We start from the raw sequence: 14686 nt of genomic DNA, 5'->3' as shown, positions 1-14686 counted from the left end.
TCATATGCATATCTACTATAGATGCTTTCCAGCTCTCAGGTTTTTATTAACCTCTAAGTGCCAAATCTGCCTATCAATTATGGCCAAGGGTGGTCAAGTTTATGCCATTGAGTAGAAGTGTACCCTCCAAAAATACCTGCTAAAGGCAGGGCAACCCATGCAGTAAAGAAGTAGCAATGTGAGTATGGGTGGCACAAACTGCCCCCCAATTGATCTGTTTATGTGTAGTGAGCATGTGTGTGCTCACAGACAGTTATATCCAGTAATATATGCTTGATTCTGTAATTTCTTAATTTTTAAGAGCCTGGTTTAACAATGCAATGTTTTCTTGCAGTTTTTGCATGTAATTTCCTAGGCATTTTAAAAGTACACTGAAAAAAAGAAAAGAAAATCCTTTACAAAGAACCATATCGCAACCCAGTATGATTTAGCAGCAGTGTGAAAACCTTTAGGTTTACAGCAGAGATCTCTGCTAGTGGAGCTGCACCTGGTAGCAGTAGAAGGTTATTATCATCCATGTGAGCCAGCTGCTAAAAGGACATGAGGCCCACATCTTCCAGTCTTTGAGAGGACTGTCTGGTGGTTACAGGGCATGAGCAGTTTAGGACCCCTAAGTTGAAACATCCGCAGTGCAGGTAGGATCTTTAGAGCATGGATTTGTCAAACTTTGGTAAGTCTCCATAGCCCATATGCAAAATGAGGTGTATCAGAGGCCAACACTTGGCCAGCTGTGGGCAGATGTTCATAGAAATAGCAAAAGGCAAATCTTTGATACAAAGGAAGCCTCCTTTCTCCACCACTAAATTTATAGTCCTCCCTTTGAAGGTGGGAAGCATTAGAGCTTCCTAAGAAGACAATTACACAACTATAAGACTTTTTTTTCCCCCCATGGAACAAAACTACATATTTTTCCTTAATCTCGTTCTTGGAAACAGCCAGAGCTTTTTTAGCGAAACTTTCCAAAAATTTCAGCCTAAAGGCGTGTGCTGGGCATGGACAATTTTAGGTTAATAGTTCAAATTTGGCAAGTAACAAGCAGCTTGAAACAGTGTTTTGCAATGGCAAGTGTAGGGCAGCTTTAGGTGAACCTCATGCCACCCGTCCAATGTAGAACAATGCTGCATTTCATGCCGAGGTTTGATGTCTGTACTTGTATTTTAGGGTGAAGAAGGGCCCAGGGGCTTTTCTGGACTGAAGGGTGAAAGAGGAGAAAAGGTAAGTCTGTTTGAAATGGCACATCAACCTCTGCCATTAAGTTATTCAAATCTCCTGGTTATACATGTTAACACAGACATCTCCGGCAGAAGGCAGAGTAGGGGTGCGCTTGATAGACCACCTGAATCTGCAGGAGAACAGAGCACTTGCTAGTCTTTGCCATCTCCTGCTCTGAAATAGGGTGAAGAGCAATCAGATGTATGTGTCTAGGAAGGTTCAGCCTACATTTAAGTTAGAAGTGAGCAGTTGTTTGGGAGCTTTTTTCTCTTGCCTTAATTGGTTTGCCGACCCTGAAGAAGAAGCTAATATGGCTGGAAACTATTTTTTTTTGATCCAAACATATGGTTCATCACCTAAGGAGGACTGGAAAGGGGTAAGGTCGTTGGTAGTAGAGCAGTGATGAAAACGGCACTTTACTGAGCACCATAAGTCATACCACCTCAAGCATGCACATGCCACATGGACATCGATTCGTTCATGGGTACATGCCTATCTGTAATTGTGGGGTCCAGAAGAGGAAAACGATCTGCCACTTTTGGTCCCTGCTCATTGTGAGATATGTGCACCCTGCAGTCTGCACCCTGGTGCTATCATACGGTCTTTGTGGAGGTTATTGCCATGTGCACCCCCAAAATTTCAACACAGACACCTCAAGGGAATCCTAGTGAGTACCTGCATCATTATTTCTGTCTTCCTCCCGTGCTTCCTGGTATATCACATTTGCTTCTGCTCGCATTCAGAGTAAGTTGTGATCTGTCTTCAGTGTGATTTTCTTGAGCTGCTGTTGGCCTCTTCCAACTGCTGATACCTGCAGTCCTTTTGTCCAGCAGTTTTGTCACCTGGTGTTGCTGGTAGTTTAAATGTCTTGGTTCGCAGCATCTTTGGTGACTGAAATGGCAAGGTGAGCTCATCTTCTCTTCTGTCTAAAAGAAATCGCTTTGGGAACAAGACGTATTTTTTCTACTAAAATGGCAGCCTGAACATTATTATCCCGGATCAACCACTGGATTAGCTTCAAGTCACATTTTCCAAAAGTGCCTAAGTCAATGATTCTTAATCAGGGCACCTAGCCCCCTGGGGTGGCTTGCGATCCTTTCAGTGCCACACAACGTTAGCACCGATAGGTTTGTGAACGTGATTCCCAAGATGAACCCGGAGGTTTCAAATAGAAATCCATACCTGTGGTTTTTCTGCGTCCTTTGCAACAGAACGATTGCCTTATTAATTCAATTAAAAACCCACCATTTCAATTTACGGTGCATAGAATGAAACCCTGGAGATTATACCCCTGTCACGTGCATACGCACTCTGTTAGTCCTGCCGGACAAAAACTGTCTCTCCTCTGCATTTCAGCAGCACCATTTGAGTCATAATGATGCTATACTCCCTTGGGTTCTGGCAGCTTAAAATGCATGTTAAAGATGCACATTAACATGAAAATATGCGTGCTTCTCAGTTGCCCGGGAATATTTTTTATCCCCCCCCCCAGCCTTTCTCCAATTGTATGGCGCTCGTTTCCCTGCGGACATTTCAGGAAAGTTGTCTCATCTAAAGTTTCCGAGATGTCTTTGTTTGTCTTAGGCTCAGCTTATTGTGCGTTTGTTCAGCAGCGGTGCCTAGAGGCTCTTCAGCTTTGTGTTGGACGCTGTACAAGTATGTAGCGAAAATTGATCCTTGCTTCAAAGACCCTGTTTAGGGAGGAGAGGCAACAGGAGTACAATGGAGTGGTGACAGAGGGGTGGGCAGGGGCTGCCAATAACACGTTCACAAGGTTATATAGGCGGTGATCTCCTGAGAGTTTGTATTATTTTATTTTTAAATCCATTAAGTGAACAGGAGCTCTTAGGCTCATTAGCAGCTCATCTGCTTGGCTACAGCGCCTGCAAGTCAGCACTGGGTACTCTGGAGACTGTAAATAATAGATGTTTGGGTTTAAATGATTTTCCTCTTGCTTATTCTTGCCTTACTGCAGTACTCATGTCCTCGTGCTTTCAGCTAATGTTAATATTATGCTGCTGATGGTTCTGTTGTTCCAGGGGTCCCTGGGCTCACCTGGCCCCCCTGGGAGGGAAGGAGCAAAAGGAGAAACCGTAAGCTTTTTTGTTCCCTCTTTGTAATCCTTTCCTTTCAGCATCAGCCGGGCAATGGAAATCAATCTGTATTGAGTGGGACATGTCTGGGGGAATTGCATGACCATTTGAGGAGCAACAGAAACAAATGACAGGAGGTTAATAACCTCAGCCTTCTCCCTAACACGCTTGCAAAGACTGTGGACTTCTTATGGATTAAGCATGGGGAGAGACTCCAGGGGCAGATCCATTGCAATTCATTAAGCCAGGAGAGAGGACAGCCTGGCAGGCTGCACGGTGGGACTGGCTGCTGCTGTGTTGGCTTGACGCTGCCGCCACCTGCCTCACACCGGGAGAGGGGTTATCTGCTGGTGGATTTGGGGAGCAGGGATGGCGTGATGCTGCAGCACCTGGGCAGGGGGAAGCAAATGTCACAATGGCAGGGGCTGGGAGTCCACTTGGTGACACAGCCCCTGCTAAGTGCTTAGGAGAGCTGCTGCAGGCTTTGCAGGGTGGAAATGAAGGGTTGAGCTAAAATGCCATGAGCCTAAATGCAGCCAAGAGAAGAGGGTGTCTTTTATCACCCAGTGAAGCTTGCTTTTTTAAACTTCCTCTTTCTGCTTTAGTATTACCCGGTGGGTCTCACACATCAACCCTTGCCTTCAACCACCGGCTCCTTGTACCCTCTCTCTCAAGAAGCGCTTGCATCTTGCTGGGATCCTTTGACCCCAGCTGACTTCCTGCCCTTGGGGCAGGGGGCTGGACTCGATGATCTCCCGAGGTCTTTCCAGCCCGAATGTCTATGAAATCAATGAAATCTTGGTCACCCCACTGATCTGTAGGATTTGCCTCTCTCCCTATTCGCTGTTCCCTGGACTGGGGCCCATTAGCTATTTGGCTCCTGGTCACTAGGGGCTATTTAGCTGCAGCCGACAAAGCTAAATGAATCCTTTGGGAGTTCAAATGTGCCCAAGCAGTGGTGGGGAAGGGCCAATGTGTAAAGGCTAGATCCTTAGTGCAGCCTTCAGAGACCCAGGCCATAATAACTCCTAGCTGATGGGGATGAGAGAGCTGGCATCTTATCGCTTCAACTGCTGCCTTCAAAGAGCAAATGAATGTCTGAATGTTTTAGCTGTGTGCTTTGGCCTGCTCTTACTGGGTTTCTCCTCGAGATAAGGCATGTGATGGGCACTTCGGGCTGCCCGTACATGACATACAGAATTGTAAACCTTGGCACGTTCCCTGCGTAAAGCCCAGGAGTGCTTTAAATCCAGACCCTTTACAATCATAGGGTGGCTGTACACGAGCTCGGCAGCGGCTTTAATGCACTGTAATTATGGAGCAGACTCGACTGATTGAGCCTGCTATCGCGTGGCAATCACCGCGCTCCTGCATCTCGCATATCGGCATCCCTGTGCTTCAAACTGGCGGTGGGGGCACTTGAATTAAAGCTCGTCCAAGTGCCCCATTTTGAAGGGCAGGGATACTGATACATGAGGTGCTGAGGGGCTTTAAGTGGAGCAGCTCTGCGAGCCTGTAGTGTGCTCTGAGAGCTGCTCTGTTTAAAGCACCACCCCTGGAGTGCATGTAAAAGTGCCCATAGGGACTAATGCATGTTCTGTTTGCTTACAGGGGGAGCCAGGACAGCCAGGAGAAATTGGACTACCTGGTCCAGAGGGCCCTAAGGTGAGCTCTCCATCCAGCCTTTGGACTACCTGATGTTGCTCTTGTAATGACAATAATATTTGCATGCCTGGTCTGTTGGATAATCCTGTGGATAAGCTCAAAGCGTTAGGATGGTGATCAGGCTCAATGCCTTGGGAGCATTATTAAGATATCAGTAAATGCTCACAGCCTCCCTCGGGCAGAGAGAGATAACGGAATGGAAATACAGCAGCTGAGGTCTCAATTTTGAAGCCTTGGCTACTTTTGGGTGCTTCTGTTTGTACCAGTTTACAATGATTTGGCAATGTTCAACTTCTGCCAACCTATTGACGCAACGTCTGTATTTGGTCCAAAAAACACGTATGGTTTGGGTATGGCAACACCCCTGAGCACAGCATCAGGGTCTGGGTCTGGAGGGACTCATTTTTGGCCAGTTTCTGCCCTGACTTATCCAGGTCCAGACACAGTTCAGTTGCTCCTTTGTAACTGGGAGCAGAAAGAGCCCTGAACTTGCATCAAATTGAGCAGGTAGCATCACCACCCTTTAATACAGAGATGCAGTCTACAGGTAAGACAAGTCACCTTGCACAGTGGATCTCCTTGATCTGAGAGGCATTTCTTGTAGTCTTTCATTTCCATGTTCAAGATGAGCATGGCCATGAGGCTGTGCTGTAGAGACACAAATCATGCAACACGCTACAAGGTAGGATGTGCCAAAGAGCAAATCAGTTGGCTGAAATAACAGATACCAGAGCTGCCTGACTCATGTCAGTGGGAATTTTGCCTTTGGTAGAAGCAGAATTGTACTCAGTGGGCACCTCTACATGTGCATTAATGCACCATAGATCCTGCACATTAAATTCAGTACCTATAAAAGGTACTAACTGGATGCACAGTAACTGGCACTACTGCGCAGTAGTGCTGGCACACACCTTTGTAGTGATACTAATGCACAGTAGACTCATTCTTCTGTGCATTAGCACAATAGCATGGCTTGTGCCGTGACGGGCTGATGAGCAGTAGAATTGATGTGCTGCACATTTGATGTCTCGTGTAGATGCACCCAGCACCTCCTAGAAGGAATTCAGTTCCCAATTGGCTCAGTCCGAGGGGATGCATGAAGCAGGCAAACACCTTCCACGTGGATAGGGATCGTTAGGCTTCTCCGCCCTGGAAACATGGAGAGTCTCTTCTCCCAACTGCCTATAGCTGGCATGGGTAAATTGTATAAACTGTCGTAATTCCCATAGGTCCCATTCATGAGCCCATTGGTATTAAGGTGGTGGAAATACATGGCAGGGAACCCGGGACTTTGCGGGAGAAGCGCGGTGATTGTATCTGGCAGCACGGAGGGGCTCATTGAGGAAGCCACATGACAGCATGTTCTGCAGAAGATGAATGGCAGCTGTGGCTGGGAGAACAGGAGGAGCTTGGGAAGCATTTTAATTCAGTCATTTGTAACCCAGCCCTAGATTTCCTAATGACTTGAGATGCTCTTCATCTGCAGTGGGATTTGGCAGCAGGTGGCAAGCAAAATGCATTTGTCACCCTAAATGCTGGTCAGCTGGGGCTCTGCGATGTGTTGTGTAATACAGAAATCTCACTTCTGCATTCATCCTGGATGCTTTTCAGTCATGTCACAGTAACCAAATATAGCGATGAGTTCTGCGTTGTGCCTGATCCCTCTCTTCTTCCGAGGGCTAGCTCCAGTTTTGAATCGGCTATAGATACTTAATTGCACTATGAACGCGTCTTTTTAAAAGGCTCAGTCCTGGAAGGTGCAGAGAACTTGAATGAGAAGATAGTGAGTATAGTTGTGCTCAAGGGGAGGTGTGAAAATGGCAAGTATTTGATAAACTGCATTTCCCTAGCACACAGGAGTCAATGAGGGGTTATTTGGAGTAATGCAGAGGAAACATCTGGGATCTTCCATACAGATGCTAAAAAACAATAAAAGGGGCTAGAAAGGAAAGGATACAGTGGGAAAGGGGAATATGTAGGTTGGAAAACATCACAAACTTCTTGGGCAAATACCTGAATCTGACACTAGTTTTCTAAGAGAGGTAATGGAAGAGAAGCCTCATTCTCTGCATTATGTAAAACGAAGCTAGAGAAGGAACTGAAAAGTGGCCTTGGGGGGCAATCCCATAGTGGCAGAGGGTGGGTCTCAATTGTCCCCTTGAGCACGAGATTGTGTACAACAAGGAGAGAAGCTGTATCCAGAAAGGTACAGGAGGAGAGGCGCCCAGCTAGTCCGTGCAGGTGGAGCGCAGCGGGAAGCACCGTCACCAGATACGCTCAGAGCAAAAGCACTAGAAAGGTGCAGAAGGCTGTTGGCACGCAGACCGGGGCAGTCGGTGGACCAGCCAGGCTGGACACACGCCACAAGGGCTGGCAGGGAAGAAACCCAGAACTGAGGAGCACCGGGCTGCGCAGGAAGGATCGTTTCCATTCATCTCTTATTTATAATCCTTGTAACATTCCCGGCATCTTGAACTAGAAGCTGGGAGGAAGCTGCGGGGTTTGTTTTTAACTGTGCCAGAGACTTTTTTTTGATCAGCTGTGCACCTCAGTTCCCAGCTGTAAAAATGGAGATAACAATGCTCCTTTCTCTTCCAGTTTTTCTTCTTTCATGTCTTTTTACCTATGTAGACTGCATTTGCAAGGCCTGACTCTTACCATAGCGCTTTTTAGCATAAGTACTCCAATTTGGTGGGTCTCTCCTGTGGTACTGCTATAATAATAGTAATAGTATAATGGTAATAGTATAGTATAATAGTAATAGTAATTACTATTACTACTAATAATAAATGGCAGTGTGACTAGAAGTCAGTGTGTTTTATATCTTTGCAGTGCATTTGGCACTATGGGCTGGGAAGGACTGGTTATGTGATGGCTACTGTGGCCACTTACCACGCACAGTGCAAATCCGTTTGGACAAGGCAATGCCAGCATCCATTGCAGATGAGCAAACTTTCAGCCTCTCGCTCTCTGCTGCCCTGCCTAAAGATAAAGCAGTCTTCTCCTTTCTCCACAGGTGTGTTTCTTTTCAAAAGTGCATCACCCGTGATAGTGTGTCCTTTGGCTGGATTCTGGGCTGTGCTATTTTAAGAAGCTCGCCCGATTTTGCTGACAGCGCATTAAGATACAAATTACGGCTCCAAAACCCACTAACCGATTCCTTGCTATGCTTATATATCAGTGGAGAGCCAATAAGTGTGTGTGTGAAGAAGGGGGGGGTCGATAGTTGTAAAGGTCATGTCTCCCATTACTGCTGCAATGATTGGTTTTTGTCACATCACTTATCTTTATTTAAAAGAAGTTGGAGCAGCGGTGCCATGACTTTGAGAGCACTGGGGTCTGCTCCAGACTCCCCGGAGCACTAACTTGCAGTTTCTTTGATCAGCGGGATCGCGGCTGGTCCTGGATCCATCAGTCTTCATTTCTACCCGACTAGGTCAGGTAGCCTGGCATGTAGAGTTTCACAAGCTGCCTGTGCCGTTTGGGAAACCCAGCTAGCTGTGCAACTGTGTGGTTGAGGGATTTACTAGTCTGCTGCTTCTGTGGCAATCACAGGCATTTTTTTTTCTCCTTCCAAGACGTGCAGAGCAATTGTTACAGCCTTTGGGAATTGTATGAAACCTTCAGCAGCACAAATAGTGATACTGCAGGCATCTGGTAAGAGGACTTAATGCCCAGAGGTACCCAAAATTGCTGTTAACTGAGGCTTACCACAATGACATGCCCTCAGCATGTCATCGCTAGTGTTAGCTGCTGGGACAGATAAAGTCTTCGGGAAGGCAAGCTGCTTTGATGGGAAAATGTTAAGGTGTGTCTACATCGGGGTGGCCAGGCTGTGGCATTGGGGCCACAAGTGGCACAGGCAGCCCATGCAGAGCCAACAGCCTCCCTTGTCCCGCACAGCACAGCCCAGCCCAGCCCCCCTCAGCCCCCTGCTATTCCAGTGCAGAGTCTCAGACTCTTCAGTGCTTTGGGGATGGTAAAAAAGAGCTGCAATGAAGTAGGAAGGCACTGTGCTGCGTTAACTTCAGTCGAATAAAACGGCCGAGAGAATCGCGGTGCTAGCACAACTGTCTCTGCACAACATTTAAGAGTTCGACCAGGTTTGGGGCTTTGAATACAGGGACTAGAGCCTGCTTAATCCCATAGCAAATCACCCCCTTTAACAATCCTTGTCATGTTTTGTTAGTAGCACTGAAAAAGAAGGGAGAGGAGAACAGATAAAACATGTGGGATTTAAAATAGTATGTAAAGGCCTCTTCTTTTTTTTTTTCCTCCCCTCCTTACTCCTTTTCCATTTAGCTGTGGAAAGCTTTTATAAGGAAACCTCCCTGCATGACAGTCGTGTAGGTGGTGTTTAAATTGGTATCAACTGCCCTGTCTGGGGAAAGAGAAGTAGTTAGCTGAGATGGACCGGGCACTTGCTGCTCTTGTTCACTGCTTCCTTGAAGACAAAGCAAGGAAAACACATGCAAAAGGGGAGAAGGAAGAAGAGCGAAGATAAAAACTGCCGACTCTCTTTCTGATGCTGAGGCTTATTTGCCGCCTCCCTGCTAACGAAAGACGGGCACAGCATATGATCTCTTTGGGCACTTAGAAACTTGGCACACTTGTACTGGTGTCAGGCTTTGTAAGTCAGCTGTTCTTAGCTGCTTGTCTAGTCACAGACCCAGAGAAGCGCGGCAAAGCATACAGACTCAGCTGGCTCCTATTGCACAGGAGGTAAGAAGAGAGCTATGACAGAGAAGAAATAAGGCAGGGAAGGAAATGGAGACTTGACAGAGGTGAGAGAGAAAACCAAGTCTCCCGTGCTAGGTGTTCAGACTAGTGACAAAGCCACTGGAGGTGAAGACCACTGGGTACCTCTGTCTGGCTCGGCATGGTCAGGTCATCTCTCAGAGCAGGATGATGACAGCTCAGTAGTGTTTTAGTGCATCATTTTAGTGCATTTAGCGTTTTAGTCCCAAGATGCAGTGAGCTTTGCAGTGCAATGATAAAACTCTTACCCGATCTTCTATTATTAGTGTCAAACTAAGGGTGCCCCTGAAAAGTGGTGGGTAGAATAGCTTATTGCCTCATTATTTTGCTCACCAGTGAGTGCATCTATACATGCATATTAATGTGGTACAGTAAACTCCAGTGATTATCGCACTGGAGTTTATTGCTCCCAGGTGTGCATTTACATGTGCACCTGGGATTGCAGCATGCTGAGCCAGTTCAGAGAAGCCCTGGCTGGCAGGGCTGCCAGCCCAGGACTGCTTCCCCCTGGCTCAAAGAGCTGTGGAGCTGGCTTGGGCATGAGGGTGTTTAAGTGCGGGGCTAGCCACCAGCCAGCCCTTGCACTGAAGCATCCTTGTGCCCCAGCTAGCTGGGCAGTGTCTGCACCTGAACTGCTGCAGTTTTTTACTCCACAGCAGGATAGTACTTGTCTTTTGGTATTTTGGCTTTCTATAATAAAAATCCCCTTCTGGCAAAACAAAATAAAACATAATCTCTCTCCTCAAAACTGCTTGGGCACAGCAGGGCCATGCCCATGTCATCCCCTGCCAGGGCCAGATTTAACAGCTTTTTTGTGAGGACAGTGTGACTAGGTGTGAGTCACAGTGCAAGTGGAGCTCGTGATGCCAAGACCCTTCTGGCCATTTGCATCTGAAGTTTGGTCCCTACAGCCCCTGACCCTGCTGAGCGGCCCTTGCAAGCACAGCCTGCTTTTATATGCCCTCATTTCATCTGGAAATCTCAGGCACATAGTATTGCTGAAATCCTGCCCAGCTACATTTCAGATAAAAAACTCACTCTTTTAGTAATGGAGGCCTTATGTGTTAGGAGGGTCCAACAACTGGAGGAAACAAAAAAAAAATCTGTATTTAAACAGCACAATATGGAACGACCAAATAAACCGAGGATCTAGTGGGGCCTTCTTGAAACACTTGACTCCATTGTCTGTCCAGACTCCTTTGCGTTGTTCTGGGGCTGGGCCTTGCAGCAGACCCTCCTGCAGTTTGCCCTGCGTTGTGCTACGTGGGGAAGAGCCTGCTGCCTTCCAGCTCGCCTTCCCCGGCAGATGGCTCCTCACCAGCCAATGCAGAATGGGCTCCAAGATCATTGAATCAGAACAGGCTCCCTCACCGCACCTCCGAGAGACGGGCAGCTTGAGAATCTGGTCTTTTATTTCTTAAGTTTCCATTTGGGGAACAAGTTCCTAACCCCGTCTGTCACTCTTCAGCCAAGCATGAGACTACAAGGATGGCGCACGCTCCTCTGAGCTCTGAGGCTCCTTTTATCACCGGCGCCCGTGTTCGGCTTCCAGACCGGCTGCCTTCCCAGGCTGCATTTTATTTCACTTGCTCTGTGTTCAGAATGACTGATCTTGCCCAGCCGGGAGAGGCAGAGCGCAGATAGGGAAGTGCCCAAATCACGTCATCGGTCCCATTTGCAGCTTTGGAAGCAGCTTGTGCGGAAATCTCCATGCATCAGTTTGCCTTGAAAGCGCAGGGAACGCAGTAGAAAGGTAAAGGACCTGGTGCAGCAGCAGCAGTACCAGTGTCTGAGCCCAGGGAGCGAAATGGGAAGGTAAGCTGCAGCGGAGTGGAAGAGCATTCTGGTATTTCGTGCTTAAATGCACGTGAACCAGCTGTCAGGGACCTCTGCTTGGACCAGGGAGGGCATGTTTAATTTCAAAATGAATTTGTGTATTGCTTTCTTTCTTAAATAACCCCAATTTGCGATCCTCACTTCTCTTTCTGTGTCTTCGTTCTTTACCAGGGATCAGAGGGAAAACCAGGCCCACCAGGAATCAAAGGCTATGTCGGAGCGCCTGTAAGTCATCGTTCATTGATCATATTTTATCAGCAGAACACTCCTCCCATCTGGAAACTTCCCCCACTTTTTTGGTGTGTTCTGCATAGGTAACCCTTTGTTGCACGGTCTAGAGATGTCTACCACACCACTGACTCACGCGGGATTTATATGGTGAAACTTCCTGGGTTCCATGCTTTAGTGAATTAATTTAGTTTGGATCTAGAAGCAAATAGACGATACCCAGGTTAATATGCTCAGTTTATGAGTATAGAACAGTCCATAGAAATTACTAGGGAGCCTAGGCACTTTTGGCAGGGTTACTCATTTGCATAAAATGCAGTATTCGAACAATTTGTTGGATTGGTGTCTTGTGACATTACTATACGGCATCCATGTTATATCACAGACCAGTCTGACAGTGCCACCCCCTGATTTTTATCACCCGAAGTTATTTTAGAACCATTTGGAGTGCTGGATTTTAGCCATAGGGGCACCTTATTGAATGTACAGCACATCCAGAAGTTACAAATCCAGTATTATCAGGTTTTTTACTGGACCTATCATAGCAAAATCCAACTCAAAGTAAACTTTAGAGCAACTGTACCTGGGTATAGCGTGTGCATTGGCACACTGAAATGGCATGCCCGACCTGCTGGTGCATTTAAAGCTTTCTCTGTTCTGGCATAGGTTTTTCAAGTGGGTTGTGAATTTTATACCCTGGGGCAGGTGCAGGTTTCAGCCTGTGTGGTGTTGTGCCAAGTACCTTGTCACAGGTACAAATGCCTTAACTCATTTGTACCTGTGACAAATGAGGTCACAGGTACAAATGGGCAGTTATTTCGGGTGGAGGGCTACTTACTGAGTTTTAGCAAGCCATCAAAGGCCTCACGACAGGCAGCCAGGGCCAGATAAATATTAATTTTCTAAATTTTTTAGGGGCCCCGCGGGCCAGATATAATGGCCTGGCAGGGTGCATCCAACCCACGGGCTGCATTTTACCCACTCCTGCCTTAAGTTCTGGTCTAATGTACTTGTTAGGCCAAAATGTGTTGGGGCTGTGCTTGTAGCAAACAAACCTGGCCAAATTTTTCCCACTGAACTGAGCCTGTGGTCATTCTTTAATACAAGATCAGAGATGGGATCTCCTGGCTGTAACTTTTGCTGGCATCGTAGTTCCTAAAACTTCATCACTAACAGGGCATCGATAACATTTGATGAAAGCAACAGCAACGTTAAAACACATAACCCCAGGCAACACAGGTGGGTGCCAACTGCTGTATAAGGGCTGGTTTCTACTAGAATTGAAATGGATACGAGGAAGGGGTTCTTTCTGGGGGGGACGTGGCAAGGGTCTCTACAATATTACTACTAAAATGTCTGAAAGCAAAAAGCTATCTGCCTGGATGGTCCCTAGGGCTGCAAATCGGGCACAGCAGTGCTTGGCCACATCGCAACAAAGGGCTCAACTGCACACGTGGCCCCGTTTGAAGAAAGTTAGGAGGGTATTTGCCGCTGTGTCTCAAGCCATCCCTGTGTGCGAGGAGGCGAGCCTTTTCAGTGCCAGGTTTCAGTGCTGCTTGGGGTCTGTTGAGAACAACCCCAGTTGTTTTCATTACTCAACTGACATCCGGTTTGCATAGTTACCGAGGACCCGGGATATGGTTGGCCACTGCAGTGAGCAGGTGGGCCCCAAGACGGTAGAGCACTGGAGAAGAGTCGTATTTCTCACCTCTCCCAGTCTGCTCTTGGAAGTGGCGTGGTAATTGCTATGGAGAATGGGATGCTGTCGAAGTTTGCTCTGTTATTCCTCCAATGGGAACTCAAAGAACAGAATTTCGGTTACCCTGCTTGGGATAAAGGCACAAAGGCCGTGTGGCAGGGAACATCTCCACCACTGGACACAACTAGGTGTATTGTGGTGCCCGGGGTAGACCACGAATTGTTTTAAAGCACTTGGCATTGGCTCAAAGGCATTAGCCTGGATGGCCAGTTTCTCTTCTATTCTCATAGGGTATCTTAGGGTGGGGCAGGGGGCACGTTAATTAGAGCAGCTCTGTCATTCGCTCTAACTAAAGCACCTGCAGCATCTCATGTATGCAGTGTCCTGTGCTTCAGAATGGTGGCAGGGGTGCTTTAACTAAGGCTTGTTTGATGAGCTATAGTTAAAGCACCCCCACTGCCATTTTGAAGTGTGAGGATGCTGAATATATGAGACGCGAAGGCTGCTGGAGCACGCTAATTAGCACACTCCAGCAGACTCAATTAATGAAGTCTGCTCCAAGAAGCTGTAATTACAATGCATGGGAGCAGTGTCTCTGCACATCTACAGGCACCCATCATTCCAGTGTGGCCCAGCAAGATTTGTGACCTCGCTCTTCGTATAACCCCATGGGATTGTTGTAAAACAGTACAACGTGTAGTGCCGCCAGTCTCATAAATGAAAGCAATTGCAGAGGGTATTTCAGGTCTTAGTGATTATACACTGCTGCCAACGATGAACACCGAAAATCCTACCAATTCCTTAACTCTTTTGATGTCAGAGGCCAGGTTGAGCTATGAAAGTGAACTCCAAGGATTCTAGTCTATCTCATTTGCGAGACTTTTTCTTTTAGGCATGCTTGTCTCTTACATTAATAAATAAAATATTAATATATCTATTTATTTATTTTTTACTCATTTCATTTATTTTTTATTTGTTAATTAATGTATCTATGGAAGTTTATTTATTTGATTTATTTGCTGCCCTTCCCAAAAAAGGTTCAGGCAGCTTACTGTCCGAGAACAGAATAACTTAAAAAACAAGAGAACAAAGTAACCTAAAAGGGAATGAGAATATCAACGTAAAACAAAGACCCAATAAACAACATTGCAGTCAGTGTTACCTAAAAGCCATTCAACTGTGCATCTTGGGTAGA

The 14686-nt window shown here is 46.7% G+C and overlaps 1 protein-coding gene across 1 annotated transcript in view; it reads left to right on the top strand.

Annotated features, from left to right (window-relative positions):
- The window catches only part of COL22A1 (collagen type XXII alpha 1 chain), a 381540-nt gene that overhangs the window by 201654 nt on the left and 165200 nt on the right, over positions 1 to 14686 (top strand). Inside the window, exons 13-16 of the mRNA XM_019528200.1 lie at positions 1162 to 1215; positions 3252 to 3305; positions 4917 to 4970; positions 11736 to 11789. Of these exons, the coding sequence (XP_019383745.1) occupies positions 1162 to 1215; positions 3252 to 3305; positions 4917 to 4970; positions 11736 to 11789 (216 nt within the window). The remainder of the gene's footprint in view (positions 1 to 1161; positions 1216 to 3251; positions 3306 to 4916; positions 4971 to 11735; positions 11790 to 14686) is intronic.

Source organism: Gavialis gangeticus, unplaced genomic scaffold (assembly GCF_001723915.1).
Source record: "Gavialis gangeticus isolate Ggan-Ray unplaced genomic scaffold, GavGan_comp1, whole genome shotgun sequence".
Lineage (NCBI taxonomy): Eukaryota > Metazoa > Chordata > Crocodylia > Gavialidae > Gavialis > Gavialis gangeticus.
Note: the sequence above shows the minus strand (reverse complement) of the source record. Positions and strands in the feature narration are given on the sequence as shown.